Genomic DNA, 16,576 nt, shown 5'->3' with positions numbered 1-16,576 from the left:
TATTTTGGCAAAAAATGCAGTGTTAAGTTTAAAGTGCTAAGCCGAGTTAAAGAAATAAAAGTAAAGAAGCAGTACAATTTGTTGGTCATCTAAATTCATCACCTAATTATGTTTTTTGCTTGGTTTATTCCTAACTAATTAGCACAGATTTTGCTTTCAGAGCCAATAAAAGAGCTTTTGTGTTTTAATCGTGGCAGGCGCTGTCTAGCTTTCAAATTGGCCGGACAAAATAAAATACATTTGATAACACAATATTCTGAGATCCACACAGTTCTTTCGTCTAATCACACTCGCATAGTTTAGTTCATATAAATAATAAAAGCCCGCGATATAGCGATCAACTAATTACAATTCGTTGCAAGTTACGTTTAATTTATTAGTGTTGCGATCGGTCTGCTTAAATTTTTAGAGTTTCATACAACAAATTTACTTTCTGCTAGAGTACGTGATAGCTGGCAAGGAAGGCGCGGGTAAGCCATTGAGTCCCGGAGAAGTTTGCACCAGGAGAAGTTGCATACAATACACACACGACGGCTCTCTAGGTAAATAAATTATATATTAACATTTTAGTTAATTATATTTGGAAACAAGTAGGCGGATTGCTAGCCTTCATGTAGGACACTTACGAATGTCTGTCTCTAAAGATACTGAATTCATTGTATCCATAAATTTTTATATATTTATAAACTTTCGTCCAATTTGACATTGAACACGGAAGTGGTAAGTACGTTTGTTAATATATACTTAAATTACGATGAACAATTTACATTTGAAAGCGCAGCGCATGTATCTCTATATTTTATATTTGGAAATTTGTGGAAGACTACAATCAACATAAGGAATTTTTGATATATACCTAAGGTTTTTACAAAAACAGAAGTAAACGCAGTAAGTGCTTAACATTATTTTATTACCAAGTAAACGCTTAAGCACTAATACACCGTTTTAAATGTCTACAAAAGTATATATACATGGTCTTATACTTGGACTTAAGACTAGTTGCAATAAATAAGCTTAGTTAAGCAAGTGGGTCTATAGCGCTGCTATAATTCGGTTGTTTCCAATTTGCGCGCTAAGATTTGAGCATTATTTGTTAATTTATCAATTTGATTGTACAGATTAAAATGACGATTCAGATCGTTGGTATTGTTAAACAGCTTGGCTGTTCCCTTAAGCGTTTCATGCATGTCCTGCGTAGCAACGGCTAGAAAATTGTCATCCAAAGAGTCATGACCGCCAACGCTATAAGCAAAATGCATAAATACAACAGCGAGATGCACTTTGCGGTTTAGACTTACCTGAGATTCTCTTCTGTCTTGAACCACTCGTTCTCATAGCCCTTCAGCCAGATGGGATTAGAGCCCTGCACACTATGTTTATTGGTATTGGGCACGCGCGTAGCAGGTTCATGTGGATGCTGCAGCGACAGCGAAGAATGTGCTCCTGCAAAAACCGTTACATGTATAAATAAATAGTTTATAGCTGCAACTATAGCTGAGCTTACGAAATATATTAACTTTGGCGGCGCGCAGCTGTCGCTTGTAGCCTTTGCGCTGTGAGGCGCAGAGCGTTAGTGTCACCACAAGCAATGTGGCCAGAAATAGATTGACAAAGACCAGCCAGATAAATAGTGGGCTCTTTGTGGGACCAGCAGTCAGCAGTTGCGCTTCGGCGGGCTGTGTATCCAGCACATTGAGATCCTTGAACAACTCATCCAGACTTTCAATGTGTGTGTCGATAAGCTTCAACACCTCGGACACCTCGTAGATGGAATTATCTTCGCGCTCCACTAGATGCATGTACAAATCTGTCTTGGTCTTGTCCACCGAACCATCTTTGTTCTCATGCACTTTGATCTCATCAATATTTACAATTGACTCAGTTATATTGCTTAACGTGCTGTAATGCAGAGTTTTTGAATTAAAATTGGCCAATTGGATGCACAACTACTTACTCTCTAAACGTTTCTATGCGAGAGCGTAGCTCATCCGGCTGCAGGCGAAACACAAAGCGCACCTTCTGATCCTCGCGCAGCAAATAGATAAACACATGGGCAACATCACGCATGCCCAGCGTATCGTTGGCCAATACCATAAAGTCAAAGTAGCCCTTCATGCCTCTTTGTGGATCAAAGTTCAGCTGCACCTCACCCGTCTCGGCATCAAGCAGAAATGGCGCCTTGCGCACATTCTCCAGACCCTCCGAAAGCGTTTGCCTAATCTCGCCCACCTGGTAGTAGCCAATTTTAGCATTAGCGCCCGCATCCGCATCAAAAGCCTCCACACGCATAAACCTTAAGCCAAAATCTGCACTCGTAGTAATGCCGCCAGTAAATATTTTCGAACGAAAACGTGGCGGATTATCGTTTATGTCCAGCACACGCACATGCACACATATAATAGTGCTATCCAGTGCCGGCACAGCTTCGTTTTCATAGCTAAACTGCTCTGTTTCCTCGGAGCTGGCATAGTCATCATAGCTGGCGCGCAACTGACGTGACGCAGCCAGCGGACGCGTGCCCTTGGAGTCATTGTAGCAATGCTCTGTTGCCTTGATGTATAGCGTAAAGTTGGCTGTAATTTCACGATCTATTTCATGCGCTACAGTGAGCACATGTGTCTCGGGATCCAGCCGAAAGTAGCCCAGCTCATTGCCTTGCAGTATAAAGAAGCAAACCTGATGTGGCAATTCATTTTGTTCGTCCAAATCTAGTTCGTCCTTGTCAATGGTATCCGGCAGCTTAATGCGCTCGGCGCCCACATCAGCGTGCTCCGTAACGTTGACATATATTTCATTTACAACAAACTGTGGCTCATAGTCGTTCACATTGCGCACGTATACGGTTAGATCCAGATCCGTGCTCAAAGATGTGGGCAAGCCCTGATCATAGGCTTCGATTCTTAGCTACAAAATGCAATACAGTAAGTGCTTGCTAATTTTAATGCTTTGTCTACCCACCTCATGTATCTTTTGCTTGTTGCGATTCAGCTTCTCACGCAGAAACAACTCGCCCGTTTGGCTATGCAGATCAAACAGCTTGTAGCTGCCCAAGGGATCTGGCTTGAGGCGATAGCGCACCAATGCATTCTGACCCATGTCCGCATCGCTGGCGAATGCTTGCAGTATCATTGTGCCCACTGTTGCATTCTCCGGCACACGCACAGTGGTATTATGCAAGGGTCTGACAAACACAGGCGCATGATCGTTAAAGTCCGAGACGCAAATGTCCAGCGTGCTTTGCACAACATTCGCTGGCACACCCAAGTCCCTGGTGGTAATGGTTAGACTATAGTTGCCGTACTTGTTGCGCAACGAGCTGCTGGCAAAGACTTGAGCATGCCAAGCATCCAGTTGTCTGAGCTCAAAGAGTCCTGTAAGCATTTATAATTAGCTTGAGCTCAGCTTAAAGTTTGCTGTTAGCCGTAACGAACCTTTCTGATTGCCCTGTGTAATAGCAAACTCCAGCTGACCATTGGGCAAGTTGGCATCGTCCGCATCCTTGCCTGCGATGCTTGCTATGCTTTCATGCAGCTCATGATATTCCGTAATTAAAACACAGCTCGTGGGCAAGCTCACCTCAGGTGCATTGTCATTCTCATCCAGTATGGTAATGCTACAAAATAAAAAAAAATATTAATGGATGCTTCAGTCGCCTTCAGTTGCTACTTACAACACTTGCTTGAAGGCATTGCGGCTTTCACCTGCCAGAAAGCCAAACTGATAATTATCCCAAGCCTCTATAACCAGATTATAAAAGTCTTTGGTCTCGCGATCGAGCGTATCGGCTACGGTTAGCACACCAGTATCCGCATCAATAGTAAACTTGCCCTGCGAACTTATACGATCCATTAGGAATGTAATTTTGCCAAAATCTCCTGCATCCGCATCGGCAGCTTGTATGGTGGCCACACGTGCACCGGGCAGCGCATGCTCGCTAATCGTATAATTCTTGCTGCCTCCTATGAAGTAAGGATTATTGTCGTTCTCATCCAGCACATTGACAAAAACCTCCACCAAAGCGGAACGCGCTGGCACGCCAGAGTCTGTAGCACGTACGCTAAAGTTGAGCCACTGATGCTGCTCGTGATCAATCTTATTGGCTACAACAATTTCACCCGTCTGCGCATCCAAATGCAGCAGATGGCGATACACAGGATTGCCCTCCAGCTCATAAGTAATAGTGCGATTCTGATCCAGATCATAGGCAAGCACATTGACAATCATAGCGCCATTCATGCTATTCTCTGTAATGCTCTGGCGATAGTAGGGCTGCCTAAACTTCGGATTATTGTCATTGTCATCCAGCACTTGTATGCTTAAGTAAGCTGCAAAGACGACCCAGTTAATAATTATATGCAGGCTTATGAGCTTACTTACCTTCAACAATTTGCCTGCCCTTGGCTGCAGCCAGATCCTCTACAGTTATAGCCAGCTTAATGTGTTCCACACGCTCGCGATCGAGCAGTTTTATAACCTGCAGACTGCCCTGTATGGCATCCAGCTCAAATGCAGCCAGGTAATCATATTCAGTGGCCTTAACCAAAGCGCCTTCCTCATTGCGCGCCTCACTATGCTCAGCATTAAGCTTATAGCGCAGTATAGCATCCTGATCTGCATCTGTGGCTCTGATATGACGCACCAAAGTGCCCACAGGCGTGTTCTCCATAATTTTCAAGGGCTGCAAATCTGTCAACAGCGGTGGTTTGTTATTCACATCCTTAATGCTGATGTTTACTGTAGCTATGCTCATCAGTTGAGAGTTGCCCAAGCCACCATCTAGTGCCAGCTGTAATAAATTTTAAATGTAATAAATATTTAAATGCAAAGCTTGGCGCATTTACCACTTGCAAGCTGTAGAGCATGCGCCTGCTGTCAGTCAGATCAGGATCTAGATTAGCGCCCTGTGCTACAGTTATGACGCCAGTCTCCGAGTTAATAATAAACTTGTCACTAGCGCCAGTTTGTATGCGATAGACAATGACATTGTTGGGCGCTGAGCCATCGCGATCGCTTGCCTGCAGCTGTAGTATGGCGCTACCTCCAGGCAAATCTTCGGGCACCGTTTTGGTATAGAAACTCTTTTGAAATATGGGCGCATTGTCGTTGACATCCTGCACATAAATCAGCACGGGCACTACAGTAGAGAGCATGGGTATGCCCGAATCCCTGGCACGCACTAGCAAATCAATAGCACGCATATTATCATTGGCACGACTGCGCTGATTTTCCACCAGCTCTTCAAAATCAAATGGCTGCAATGGCTGCAGCACGCCCGTCTCTGGGTCAATGCTAAAGTTCAGGCGGTATAGTCCCTCGACTATTTCATAGGTTATCTGACTGTTCTCGGTGCCGTTTAGATCAAGATCGCGAGCTTCCAGCTGCAGAGGCGTCTCGAATTCACGCTTATTCTCTAAAAGCTTCGCCTCGTACTGACGCTGCAGAAATGTGGGCGCATTGTCATTCACATCCTGTATGTCAATTATAATCTGCGCAGTGTTGCGATTGCCTTGACCCACATTGTCAATGGCTTCGACAGTCAAATAATGGCGAGATATTATCTCACGATCGAAAGCTGCAGTGCCGGGCGTCCTAATGCTAACGACACCCGTAATTGGATTTAAGTGTAATCTGTAAAAAAAAATAACTTTTGTAAGCAAATGCCAAGGAAACAAATCGTTATCGTTATCGTAAATCGAGTTACGCCAACGGCCAATATCAAATTCAAAGTCTACTCACAAATGCGCAATGCCTCCTCTTAGATTTGTATAGCGTATACCCAGACTGCCAAAATCGCCCGAGTCCACATCCTGCGCCGACACCTTGACAATTATAGTGCCTAGCTCGCTATTCTCGGGTACACCAGCGTTATATACTGCTTGACTGAACTCGGGAAAATTGTCATTCTGATCGCGTATAAAGATTTGCACATGAGCCGAGCTGAAATAGAATTAATTAATTTCAAATATTCTTAAAGCTGTTTATTGTACGCACCTCCAACGGCTGGGCTCATCAATCTCACGCGCAAATATTGTAAAATTCACCTCAACAAATTGCTCAAAGTCTAGCGACTTGGAGTTCTTAACACGCAGCATAAAGTTGGCTTCATTCACCGCCAGATCGGGCACAATTTCGAATAGATCGTTGGGTGGATCGAGAAACAAACGAAATGTGCCATTCTTGCCTTCATCGTGATCGTACACAAAGTTCTGCACATCCATATCCAAAAAGTTGAGCGGCGTATTGCTCTGCGCATTCTCGTTCACCTCACAGCGATAGATGGAGGCACCAAACGTGGGTATCTCATCGTTGACATCCGTCACAATAATGGTAACCTCAGTGCGCACAGTGGCGGCAGCTTGTTGTGTCTGCTCCGCAGATTTGGTGAGCTCAGTAGCAGTGATTCTAAGTATATGAGCGCCATTGACGTGATCGCTTTCCTCCTCGCGATCCAGCACAGTGAGCGTGTAGACAACACCCGTATGCGGATCAATGTCAAATAGATCGTTGCCATCCAGCGAGTAGGCTATGGGATTGTTGATGCCACGATCGCCATCAATAGCGCGCACACGCAGCACTTTGGTGCCCACTGGCGCATCTTCGGGAATGCGTGCCACAGCTTGCACTTCGACAAACTCCGGTGGCTGATCCTCAATATCCTTGACCTTGATTAAGATGGCAGCAGTGCCCGTATTGACAGGTCCCTGATTGGCACGATCAATGGCCAGCACGCGCAGCTGATATAAGCTCTTGGTCTCGTAGTCCAGCTCACGCTCCAGTCGCAAGATGCCCTTGCCTTGGTGCGTGGCTATGCTGAAGATGTCATTGTCGCCATCCAGCTCCTGCAGATAGTACACCACCTGGCCATAGGCGCCCTCATCCGCATCGGTGGCCTCCAAGGTGCTAATAACACCCGGCGCGCTGCCCTCCAGCAGCTCAATAGCATTCGGATAGGGCAAAAATATAGGCGCATTATCATTGATATCCTCGACAAGCAGCAGAAAACTTTGCGTCACATAATTGTGCTCACTATAGTGACTATCCGTCAAGGTGAGCACAATAGCGTACTCGTCCTGCGTCTCACGATCCAGCTCCTTGGCCAGATACACGCGCGCCTCAGTGCCGCCCGTATTCTCAATGCGTATAATATCGCTATCGGGCGTATTGCGTTTGCCAAAGCTCAACGCATCGTCATCCGGATCGTAACCCTTGAGCGTGTATATATGACTGCCCACCTTTGTCTCGGGGCTCTCCTTCAGTCGCAGCACAATCTCCGACTGCCCATCAATAGCAAAGCGTGGCGGTCGATTGCCGCTCACAGTGCAAACTATAGCTAAGATAATGGCTAAGATGCAGGCTAATTTTCCTTTTAAGCGCACCTTCTTGTAATCCATGCTGGCAATGGATTTGGTTTTTGTTAACTGTTTAGTGCGCTGCATGTTGTCGACAACTGTGGAGCGCTTAAAGCCACATGGCGCTGCCAAAGCCAAAGCGTCAGCTAGAAATTAGAAAATAACACAAATGTTACAACAGACTTCTTTAACCTATATTCTGTGTAAAAGGTGTCCAAATATGAAGCGACGACACTTTAGTTAGTGCTGTATGCTCTGTGCTCTGTGCTCTGTGCCTTATGACCTGACAACAGTTTCGCTTGAGAAATTCCCCCTCGAGAAATGAGCGCGGGCAAAGACAACAAACTGAAGTTGGAAATGTTATATGGGCCTGGCTTGCTTCTGGGCCATGTTTTTGTGCTGGTTCTTAATGAATTAACTTGGGCAAACATACCTGCTATAGCTAGAGTCTCTCTCTTTCTCTCTCTCTCTCTCTTTAACTTTGTTTTGGTGTTGCGAAAGTTTTTATGCACAAATTAATTAAGCGTGTACAACAATGTTGTTTTGCTTTTTATTGATAGAAAGTTTACTGACCATTAAGTCAGCTTAAGTGTTCTAGATTTGCCACAAATTTGACGCTAAGAACGTGTCAACATGTAAATTGCATTGCGCTTTCGAAAGTGCTACCAAAGTAAGTTGAACTGTTGCAACTTTTGTTATACATACATCTGATTGCAATGCGTGTGAAAATAAAAACTTCATATGCATCTTGTTTGGCATTGTTTTGATTTGAACTCGCAACTCTTGCAGTTCAATGCATTCAAAATTACAAAATTTCCTAATTAGCTTGCGCAGCAATTGGTGCTGGCCTCGCCAATTGATTTGTAAGTCAAGCAGTTACTTTTAAAGACATAAACACAAATGTTAACTAGCTTATACCATAGTTCATTACCATTCATTCGCGTGTCTGTGGCAGTTGCAACAAGTTGCTTGGAAAGTCATATTTATGCTTATATGTAAATTGTATTGCAAAAATCATAGGCAAGGTCGTCGTTTATGAATTTCAAATTGCCCGCCAGGCGCGCACATAATCATAATCAACATTATTTAAAAGTAATTTCATTTGCGTCTAGCTGATTTCGCTTTCGACAGCCGCATGCAACACGAGGCGCGTATTTTCTTTTTAATTTTTCACATTTTTCATCTTGTTGGGTATTTAGATGCTGCCTTTCGAGCTAATTATGTATTTATGGCCAACGCTTTTGTGTAACGTTCAGCATTAAATTGGGTTGTTTGGTCAGTTGCTCGTTTAATTTGCTCAACAAAGCGCTGTGGGAGGGGTGGGCGGGTATATGGTCATATAATTTCATGCTGCAGTGAGTTTTCATTTAGCTAAATGAGTTTGCCCAAATTGAGGTTATCAATAGCCAAGTTTTCAAAACAATTGTCTAGCTTAATTCATTGCTAATTTCTACTACTATGCCATAATCTGGCATTGCAAAATGAATTATAATTGGACCTAATATACTACATTTGTCTTAATTTCGATCTCACTAAGTGATGGTGTAACTTTCATAAAGCCAATTTTCCACACGACAGTAAAGAAAACTGTCTGAATTAAGCCAAATTAATAAGTTGAGCTCTATGTTGAAGAAATATCAAACGAAATGTCAGCATTTCCCTTTTAAGTTTTTTTTTTTTGTTTTTATATAAGCCACAACAGCAAAGGAAATGGCAACGTAGTCAAAACTTCAGCTCAGCTACCATGACGATCTGTAGGCTGTTGACTGGCTGCCTTTCCTCAGCTCCAAATGCAAAAAGAGAGTGCGTGACATGGTTGAATTTTTGGTAAGTTACCGCCCAACAAGCTGACAACTAGATCAGGTTCTGGCCACTGCTTTTTGGCCAAAAGTGAAATGCTAAATCATAAGGCGTTAATTATGTATTCAATAGTTGTACATCGGAGATGCGCTTATTAAAAATTTTATTCATTTCAAAAGTAAAGGAAACGTTAATAAGTAATGCCTTCAATTTCAAAAATGTAATTTGGTTTCCCATTTTTTCAGCGAGCGTTCACTGTATTTGGATTTTGCGGTTTTTCCGTAACCACAACAAAGTTCAGACGACAAACAAAAATTGTTAAAACAAAATGCCAAGGAAATGCAAATAAACAATAATCTTTTCTTAGCAACAATAAAAGTCACAGCGCTAACAAGCAAATTGAGTTTGACAGCAGCTTTCATTGACAGACAGACAGACAGACAATCTGGCTGGCTGAGGATCAGCCCAGCTGGTTCACATGCTGCTTGTGGCAACAGCACAGCTCATTTAATTAAACAAAAATATTTATATTTGTGTTGCAGCCAGAGCTGGTTTTGCGGCATGATCAATGTTGTGTTGCCTTTGATTTCCGGCGCACGAACTTGCGATTGAGCAAACAACTGAGCTTATGACTCGACTAGACCAATTTAAATACTTCCTCCCACGTATTGGGCCCTTTTTTTAATTTCAAACATTTCTTTTTTGTCATGCACATCGATTCCAAAAGCATGGCTCTGACAGTCAAGTTCAACGCCAGCAGCTATTGTTATAAACAAAAGAGTGCGCCTGCCACAGAGGGAGCGAGAGTGGGGGTGGGGGGCTGGAACTATATGCAGCTTCGTTGCGGTAGCTTGATTTTTGAGTCATGGACAGTGGCAAAAGTTCAGCTGAAGTGGGGAGACCCGCATCCGCATCGCTTTCATGGTAATGTGCGTACTGGCAGGCAGAGTTTTGGCTCTATGCCGGCTCAGCTAACTGAATCTTTGTAACATGTCGACAAAGTCTAGTGTCGAAACTAATTTGTTCGTTACAGTTCGTCTCCTTTTCTAGGTTTCTTAATTATGTGCATATATGTACATGAGCACAACTAATTTTTACAGTTTGTGCCCTTTACATTCGCAAAGTCCTTGGCCCAAACTTAGTTAACCTTCGTTGCATTACAACATTTATATTAATTGCTCATACGAAAGTCAATGCAGCTCAATATTGTTTCCAAATACGAAATATCAAATAATATTTATAGTCTACCCTTCTTTTTTTCAAATGCAAAAGCAAGGATCCTATTTTGCGATATAATAAAAGCTAATTGTCTCATATTTCTTTGGAACTTTGTTGTGGAATACCTTCAACTTTATTTATATGAAAAAACTTACCCTTAAACTAGAGCAGGATATTAAGTATCCTCACTTTGCAATTCGAGTGCAGCTGACGTTTATGTTAATTACTTCAAGCCCTTCACTACACTTGAAAGCATTTACACTACACTGCAAATTAGTGTTGCTTACTTTTCAATTTCTTTTAGCACTTTAACACACACATACGCGCACACAAATATTATTAGGCAATTAGTAAAAAGTCAAAAAACCCTTTGTAGCACACAAACTTTAATAACGTGTCGCTAAAATTGGGCAATGCACGAAGCGGAACTTGTACTTAACGCCGCGATTCAGGTCAGGAATTAAAGAAGATCGCTTTAATGGCCATTTACTATATTGTGTCGAGAACGTGCCAAAGTGTTAAACTCATTTAAACTCACGTATTGCAACGTCGTACAACGTAAGCCGTATGCGCTACGTAACTTATTCCTCAAGAGTCGCAGTCAGACTGACTGCAGGCCTGGCTTAAAGCAATGAGAGCCACCGGCGTGTGCTCTATGGGAATTAAGCTAACAACGTCGACGTCAGCGCCGACGTTAGCGTCGTTGCTTTTGTCACCGGCAAGCTTCGCTGCAGCAGCAAAGGCACGCGAGTAATTAACGAAGCGTAAATTCCAGCGCGTCGTGTGGAGATCGAGCGGGTGGGTTTGTGTTTTGTTTGTTTACACTTTATCCGAGCCTGGAAAGTTGTTGACTGCTGCGTAGACTGGAACTGTTAACGGAAATGCGAAATTTTTGAACAAAGCGCCGTTAGCTTATGTAATGTTTGAAGGTTAAAAAAGTAAATTTTATTGAGAACAATATAAATTTGAATACATTTTTATGATAACTAATAAATCAAACTCTCTTTTGTCCACAGAATATGTCTCAGATTCGTGTGCGCGAGACACCAAAGCGAGCTAGCGTTGTGGTCTCTGTGCCTCCACTGGTTAAGAAGTCCAGCAAGAGTCGTTCGTTTCATTTCCGTTACTTGGAGCTGTGCCGTGCCAAGAACTTAACACCCGTGCCAAATTTACGCGCCAATGTCAATGAGTTTAACATCTTGGAGCTTTATGGCGATAAGGTGGGCGTGAGTGACTGGCTGCTCATAATCGAGGCTTTGCAGCATGATCTGGTGCTTCAAACGCTTTTCCTACGCATGCGCCGTTCCAATGGAAACTGTGAGTAGCCAAACAAGCGAGTGTCTCTTAAACTTAAACATTATTAATCTCTTTATAGATCCTGTTCAGCCCATTGATACTGAAAAGCGTGCTCGTCTCTTTCGGCAAAAGCCAGTTATCTACACACGCTTCATTTTCTACAGCCTAGTGCAGGCTATTTCCAATTGTATACAGGTCAACAAGAATCTGACTATACTTAGGCTAGAGGGTCTACCACTGCAGGATTGTTACATAGAGCTAGTTGCCAAGGTAGACAACAAAATAAGCCAACTAAATATTATAACCAATAGTATTGATTTTCAGTCGCTCGCTTCCAATGATTGCCTGAAGGAAATAAGCTTCCAAAGGTCTTACATTGGTGATAAGGGCTGTGAGTTGGTCTGCAGCACCGTCAAGTATTTGAACCATGTGGAAATATTCAACATTGGTGAATGCAATATAGGCTCCAAGGGTGCAGAATATGTTGCTGATATGATCAAGGTAAGCTTGCGCTTAAGCTTGAGTAAGTTGTGAGCCTAACCCGCTTGAACTCGACAGATGCAAAAGATTTCACGCTTTTCGGAGGGCTGGGAGAAGTCGTTGCGCTATCGCAGCGTCGACATTAATTCAATTTCAGGTTTGCGCTATATATCGTTAGCCAACAATCCCAATGTTGGCGATGACGGTATACGCCCGATAGCCGAGGTGCTGAAAGAAGATGCCTGGGTAAAGTGCATCGATCTGGAGTGCTGCGGTCTAACTGATCGTGGTGCCAACATACTATTAGACTGCCTAAGTTTAAATAATGCCATCACCGATCTCAATATAAGCAAAAACGAAGGGATGAGCAAGATTTTAGCTCGCCAAATTCGCGATCAACTGGGCAAAGAGGATGAGGAGAAGCAGCAAGAGCCGCAGTATGATTTTAGCTGCATTAATGGTCTGCAAAGCTTGCCCAAGGGGCAGAAGTTTACCATTTCTCAGCTGCTCACCCATACCAAGACATTGGAGGAACAGTTGTCCTTTGAGCGCACATTGCGAAAGAAGGCCGAGAAGCTGAATGAGAAGCTTAATCAACAGCTTATTTATCTTGAACAAAGCATGACACAGCTGCCAACATCAGCCACAAGCACCGCTGTTGCACCCAATTTGCCAAATGGTTATGTGTTGGTAAAGAACGACTCACTGCAATCTGTGATTAAAAAGTAAGCAAGCTTAAGTTTTCATATGTGCTCCAATATAATCTAAATCCCACAGTACTCATTATGCCAAGTTGCCGCCCAATAGCGCCGTCAGCAGCGCAGAGACAACTCCACGCGATATTCCCACTATGCGTAAACAGCAGCTGCAACAACAGCAACAGCAGCAGCAATTTGGTGCGCCTGAAATACAGTCACAGACACTACGACAGGCCAATTATGAAGAAAGCGATGAGGGCTATTCTATGATGGGTGCTGATCAGCAGCCACGCCAGCCTTTGCAGGTACGCAAGGTGCGCAGTGAGATGAAGTACGTAGAGGCGATGACTAAGGACAATGCTAAGAAGCGCGAGTCCAAGTCGGATCACGAGTTTGCCAACGAGCGCGATGTAAGTAAAAGTTCTCTAGCGTTCTCACTTTTATAACTTCTTATGCTTGTAGTTTAAGCTGAATCCAAATGTTGAATTCGAACAAGATATTGGTGATGGCGCTATGATGCAATCAAACCGTAAGCGCTATGAGAATGCTGGAGACGGCGATATGGAAACAAATTATTCGAATGAACAGTATGAACGCGAGCTTATGCAGGCACACAACAATATGGGTTATGAGCACATTGGTGATGGTCTTGGCCACGAGCAGCACGTCAAGCTGAGTAAAATGCAAAAGCGTTTTGCCAACATGAAAAACAACCAAATGGGTATATACATGGCTGAGCTAGAGCATAAGATTAATGGCAAATCCGGAAAGAAGCGACACAAGTCGAAAAACACAGATAAACAGGATAATCATGTATATGAGTCGCCTACGGAAGCTAATCGCATTCAAATCGATTCGTACATGTCAAACATGGATAATGGACCAATAGATAATACTGGAGGTGATTCAGATGCTGAAGTAAGCACATTACGTGGACAGGTGTGCAATACTTTTGCGAATTCGCCGATGAATGTCTTTGTGCGGCGCACACATTCCGAGATGGATACCCTAGAGGTGCAAGAGGACAATAGTGACACATCTGAGGATCAAATGATATCTCCGCGCGCTAAGTTCATGGAAATGCAGAGGAAAAAGAATGAAATGACCCATTAAATGCAAGCACTGAAGCCGTATCCAACACTATTCCAATACTGATAAATAATGAATATTTTCCTAACGTCAATTTGTGGCACAAAATTTAAGGTAGCATCAGGCAAAGGTTTGCCGTGTCCAACAAGTGGAAGTGTTAGGGATTATTACTTTGTTTTGGATTTGAGCTTTGGGTGCATAGTTTATTTCACCGATCGCGGCTCCAGGATAACAATAAAACAAAAAATAAAACCAACAGGTGCTGCAACACAGAAAAACATTGTAGACAAAATGTAATAGCAATTGAAAACGTGCGCTTTTTATAAGTGATTTATTAGCATTCAATTTTGTTTTACTAAGAGCAGAAATCTTTCTATGCCAAATGCAAATACACTTTACACGAAAGTTTCAAGCATAAATATGTAGTATATGTCAAATAAGTGTATTTGTGTTTATAATTATGGAATATTTTTTTTCTTGTCAATACAGTATGTTATCGCTACTGGTTATATATTCTCAAATATTCATGATTAAGTAGTATATTGTGGGCTATGTTTAATAAGCTGTATTAATAGCATTATCAAGTCGCTTGCCGTGCAATGCACTTAGCCGCCGAAGCCGTACAGAGTGCGGCCCTGTCGCTTCAAGGCATACACAACGTCCATAGCGGTGACTGTCTTGCGCTTAGCGTGCTCGGTGTAAGTAACCGCATCACGGATGACGTTTTCCAAGAAAACCTAAATAAAGATTGAAAAGTAAAAAATGTTTAGAACATCAGTTTTACTTTGGCTACTTACCTTTAAGACGCCACGGGTTTCCTCGTAGATCAATCCAGATATACGCTTAACACCGCCACGACGAGCCAGACGACGAATAGCAGGCTTGGTAATACCCTGGATATTATCACGCAAGACTTTGCGATGACGCTTAGCACCACCTTTTCCCAAACCTTTACCTCCCTTACCACGACCTGTCATTGTGCTGTGCGTAGAAAATTGAGTTCACTGCAATAAACACAAATATCTTTTGGTTAGTAAAAGATTAAATGTAAGACGCAAAAACTAGTAAATCCGATGTGTCGCCATTTTTTTGGTGTAGACACCATTTACGCTTGAGTGTGCATTGAAAATGTTTATTGAAACGTTCGCATCTAATTATTGTGTGCATTGTTACAACAAATCAATCAAACATTTGCCAAGTGTAATATTTACCTATTTTCTTGATTTGTTTATAACTATTTGTTGTTGCAATACTCGCTAAAATTGCTTACCCTTTAAGAAATTGCCAGAAATAAAAAAGTGTGGCCAGACGTAATTGAGAATAGTAGTGGCTTATCCATGAACTGGATCGTTCACCCCTCATCGTTATAATATTTAGAATTTACCTAAGCCTAAATTTAATTATGTAAAAAATATAACTAAATACGAATTCTAAACTGACAGACAATCTTGGAATAAAAACGACCGACCTACATCAGTAATTTAAAAACCATTTAAAAATTTAGTATGGCAGCACTAAAAAAAAATAAACTTTCTGGCAGTAATGGATATATATTGTTTACAAGTTAGTCTAAAATAAATATTTAACTTATTTATTAACTTAAGTACCTAGGAATTCAATTACTCTTGTATTTACTTTTTTGCTGTCCGCTAGGCTCATGACTGTTTGATGGAGCTGTAGCTTCTGATACTTGACAAAGACTTTCATAATTTCCAATTTGGCATCAATCTTCAAATTATCATCTAGCTCGTAAATATCTTGGGCAAACGCCATGCCATAGTGAAAATTAGGAGAATTGTGAGTATTGTCCATTGCGATACGGGGCTCCAATGAGATAGGAGTTATCTCTTCAACTTCTGGCTCGTTAATTGCAGGAACATTGAACTCCTCAATAGCAAATTTCTTGGGATCTCTTAGCCTTAGTTCTACCTTTGGAGTGAACAGGCTTTCAGGATTATTTCCGTATTGGTTGTCCTCCCCGGTGGCCATAGAGCTTCGCGCATCAGAGTCATCCCAGGTGTTGCAATCGTATGCATTTTCCGTCTATAAGGGATATATAATTTGTTATGCTTTCAACTTAATCTCATGGTGTTACTTACGCTTTTGTCATGCAAGCTGTAAGGCAGAAATTGAAGTTGATGCAGGAACTTCCAGCCTTCTAATGCTCGCATTTCTTCAGGAGGCGCTCCTCGCGCATTTGCATCCACGATTGCCTTCTGCTGTACGCGGTAATAGCTTGTTAGATTGTGCCATTTTCGGGTCAGTTCATTTGTATAGGCGCGAAACTTGAATCTTTTCAGCAAAGTCCACCTTAAGTTTTTCCAAAAGTTGTGCTTCAAGTACCGCGTACTATAGTCCTTGTTGGATTTGTCCCACATATAAGGAGCATTGCGAATGGATCCAATAAGGAAATTTATCACTTCGTCTGACCAATAAACTCTCGAATTGTCATTTGAATTCGCCATTGTGTGCTCACAATGACAAAATATGCAATTAATCCCAATTCAGATTTGTTGAAAAAAATAAACAGCAGCTGATATTAATGTCTTAATATTAATGTCAGAAGGGGATAGATATATAAGCAACGGTCGATAGTGCTAATGTTGTGGATAATACTCGTCATTCTTTATAAAAATATCAAAGTGT

At 42.3% G+C, this 16,576-nt stretch overlaps 4 protein-coding genes and 1 long non-coding RNA gene across 6 annotated transcripts; 1 reads left to right on the top strand and 4 right to left on the bottom strand.

Annotated features, from left to right (window-relative positions):
* Positions 1–394: 394 nt before the first annotated feature.
* LOC108603409 lies at positions 395–709 on the bottom strand. Its single transcript, XR_001915302.2, has 2 exons — positions 627–709; positions 395–538 (listed from the first exon to the last, which is right to left on the bottom strand). It is a non-coding gene; the product is annotated as an uncharacterized LOC108603409 (long non-coding RNA).
* LOC108603406 (protein Cep78 homolog) lies at positions 638–14,367 on the top strand. The gene is made up of 8 exons (XM_017992196.1): positions 638–720; positions 782–888; positions 11,384–11,684; positions 11,743–11,933; positions 11,988–12,164; positions 12,222–12,868; positions 12,921–13,251; positions 13,304–14,367. The coding sequence occupies exons 3-8, from the start codon at positions 11,387–11,389 to the stop codon at positions 13,952–13,954; spliced, it is 2,295 nt and encodes a 764-aa protein (XP_017847685.1). The 5' UTR covers positions 638–720; positions 782–888; positions 11,384–11,386; the 3' UTR covers positions 13,955–14,367.
* LOC108601271 (cadherin-23) lies at positions 1,018–7,436 on the bottom strand. Its single transcript, XM_017989170.1, has 11 exons — positions 5,992–7,436; positions 5,737–5,937; positions 4,842–5,628; positions 4,378–4,786; positions 3,671–4,325; positions 3,432–3,613; positions 2,959–3,371; positions 1,955–2,904; positions 1,505–1,899; positions 1,299–1,443; positions 1,018–1,242 (listed from the first exon to the last, which is right to left on the bottom strand). Exons 1-11 carry the CDS (start codon positions 7,434–7,436, stop codon positions 1,044–1,046), a joined length of 5,781 nt encoding a protein of 1,926 aa, XP_017844659.1. The 3' UTR covers positions 1,018–1,043.
* LOC108603408 (histone H4) lies at positions 14,243–15,270 on the bottom strand. 2 transcript variants are annotated; one of them, XM_017992197.1, is made up of 3 exons: positions 15,201–15,270; positions 14,728–14,934; positions 14,243–14,667 (listed from the first exon to the last, which is right to left on the bottom strand). In XM_017992197.1, exons 2-3 carry the CDS (start codon positions 14,905–14,907, stop codon positions 14,536–14,538), a joined length of 312 nt encoding a protein of 103 aa, XP_017847686.1. In that variant the 5' UTR covers positions 14,908–14,934; positions 15,201–15,270; the 3' UTR covers positions 14,243–14,535. The 2 variants fall into 2 exon arrangements, with proteins under 2 accessions (XP_017847686.1, XP_017847687.1); XM_017992198.1 differs by lacking the exon at positions 15,201–15,270 and adding an exon at positions 15,142–15,158.
* Positions 15,271–15,529: 259 nt separating this feature from the next.
* Positions 15,530–16,457, bottom strand: LOC108601270. Its single transcript, XM_017989169.1, has 2 exons — positions 16,030–16,457; positions 15,530–15,973 (listed from the first exon to the last, which is right to left on the bottom strand). Exons 1-2 carry the CDS (start codon positions 16,393–16,395, stop codon positions 15,530–15,532), a joined length of 810 nt encoding a protein of 269 aa, XP_017844658.1. The 5' UTR covers positions 16,396–16,457.
* Positions 16,458–16,576: the final 119 nt, after the last annotated feature.

This window comes from Drosophila busckii, chromosome 3R (assembly GCF_011750605.1).
Source record: "Drosophila busckii strain San Diego stock center, stock number 13000-0081.31 chromosome 3R, ASM1175060v1, whole genome shotgun sequence".
Classification (NCBI taxonomy): Eukaryota; Metazoa; Arthropoda; class Insecta; order Diptera; family Drosophilidae; genus Drosophila; species Drosophila busckii.
This window is presented reverse-complemented; position numbering and strand designations above follow the sequence as displayed.

What these genes read in the sequence shown, in the direction of transcription:
- LOC108601271 (XM_017989170.1), bottom strand. Translation starts at nt 7,436, where the DNA reads ATGCAGCGCACTAAACAGTTAACAAAAACCAAATCCATTGCCAGCATG. An exon ending in TGCTCTACAGCTTGCAAGTG is followed by an intron (nt 4,787 to 4,841) that starts GTAAATGCGCCA and finishes AATTTATTACAG; the next exon opens with CTGGCACTAGATGGTGGCTT. An exon ending in TACACAGGGCAATCAGAAAG is followed by an intron (nt 3,372 to 3,431) that starts GTTCGTTACGGC and finishes AAATGCTTACAG; the next exon opens with GACTCTTTGAGCTCAGACAA.
- LOC108603406 (XM_017992196.1), top strand. Translation starts at nt 11,387, where the DNA reads ATGTCTCAGATTCGTGTGCGCGAGACACCAAAGCGAGCTAGCGTTGTG. An exon ending in CTGCAATCTGTGATTAAAAA is followed by an intron (nt 12,869 to 12,920) that starts GTAAGCAAGCTT and finishes TAAATCCCACAG; the next exon opens with TACTCATTATGCCAAGTTGC. An exon ending in AGTTTGCCAACGAGCGCGAT is followed by an intron (nt 13,252 to 13,303) that starts GTAAGTAAAAGT and finishes TTATGCTTGTAG; the next exon opens with TTTAAGCTGAATCCAAATGT.
- LOC108603408 (XM_017992197.1), bottom strand. Translation starts at nt 14,907, where the DNA reads ATGACAGGTCGTGGTAAGGGAGGTAAAGGTTTGGGAAAAGGTGGTGCT. An exon ending in AAACCCGTGGCGTCTTAAAG is followed by an intron (nt 14,668 to 14,727) that starts GTAAGTAGCCAA and finishes ATCTTTATTTAG; the next exon opens with GTTTTCTTGGAAAACGTCAT.
- LOC108601270 (XM_017989169.1), bottom strand. Translation starts at nt 16,395, where the DNA reads ATGGCGAATTCAAATGACAATTCGAGAGTTTATTGGTCAGACGAAGTG. An exon ending in ACAGCTTGCATGACAAAAGC is followed by an intron (nt 15,974 to 16,029) that starts GTAAGTAACACC and finishes TATCCCTTATAG; the next exon opens with ACGGAAAATGCATACGATTG.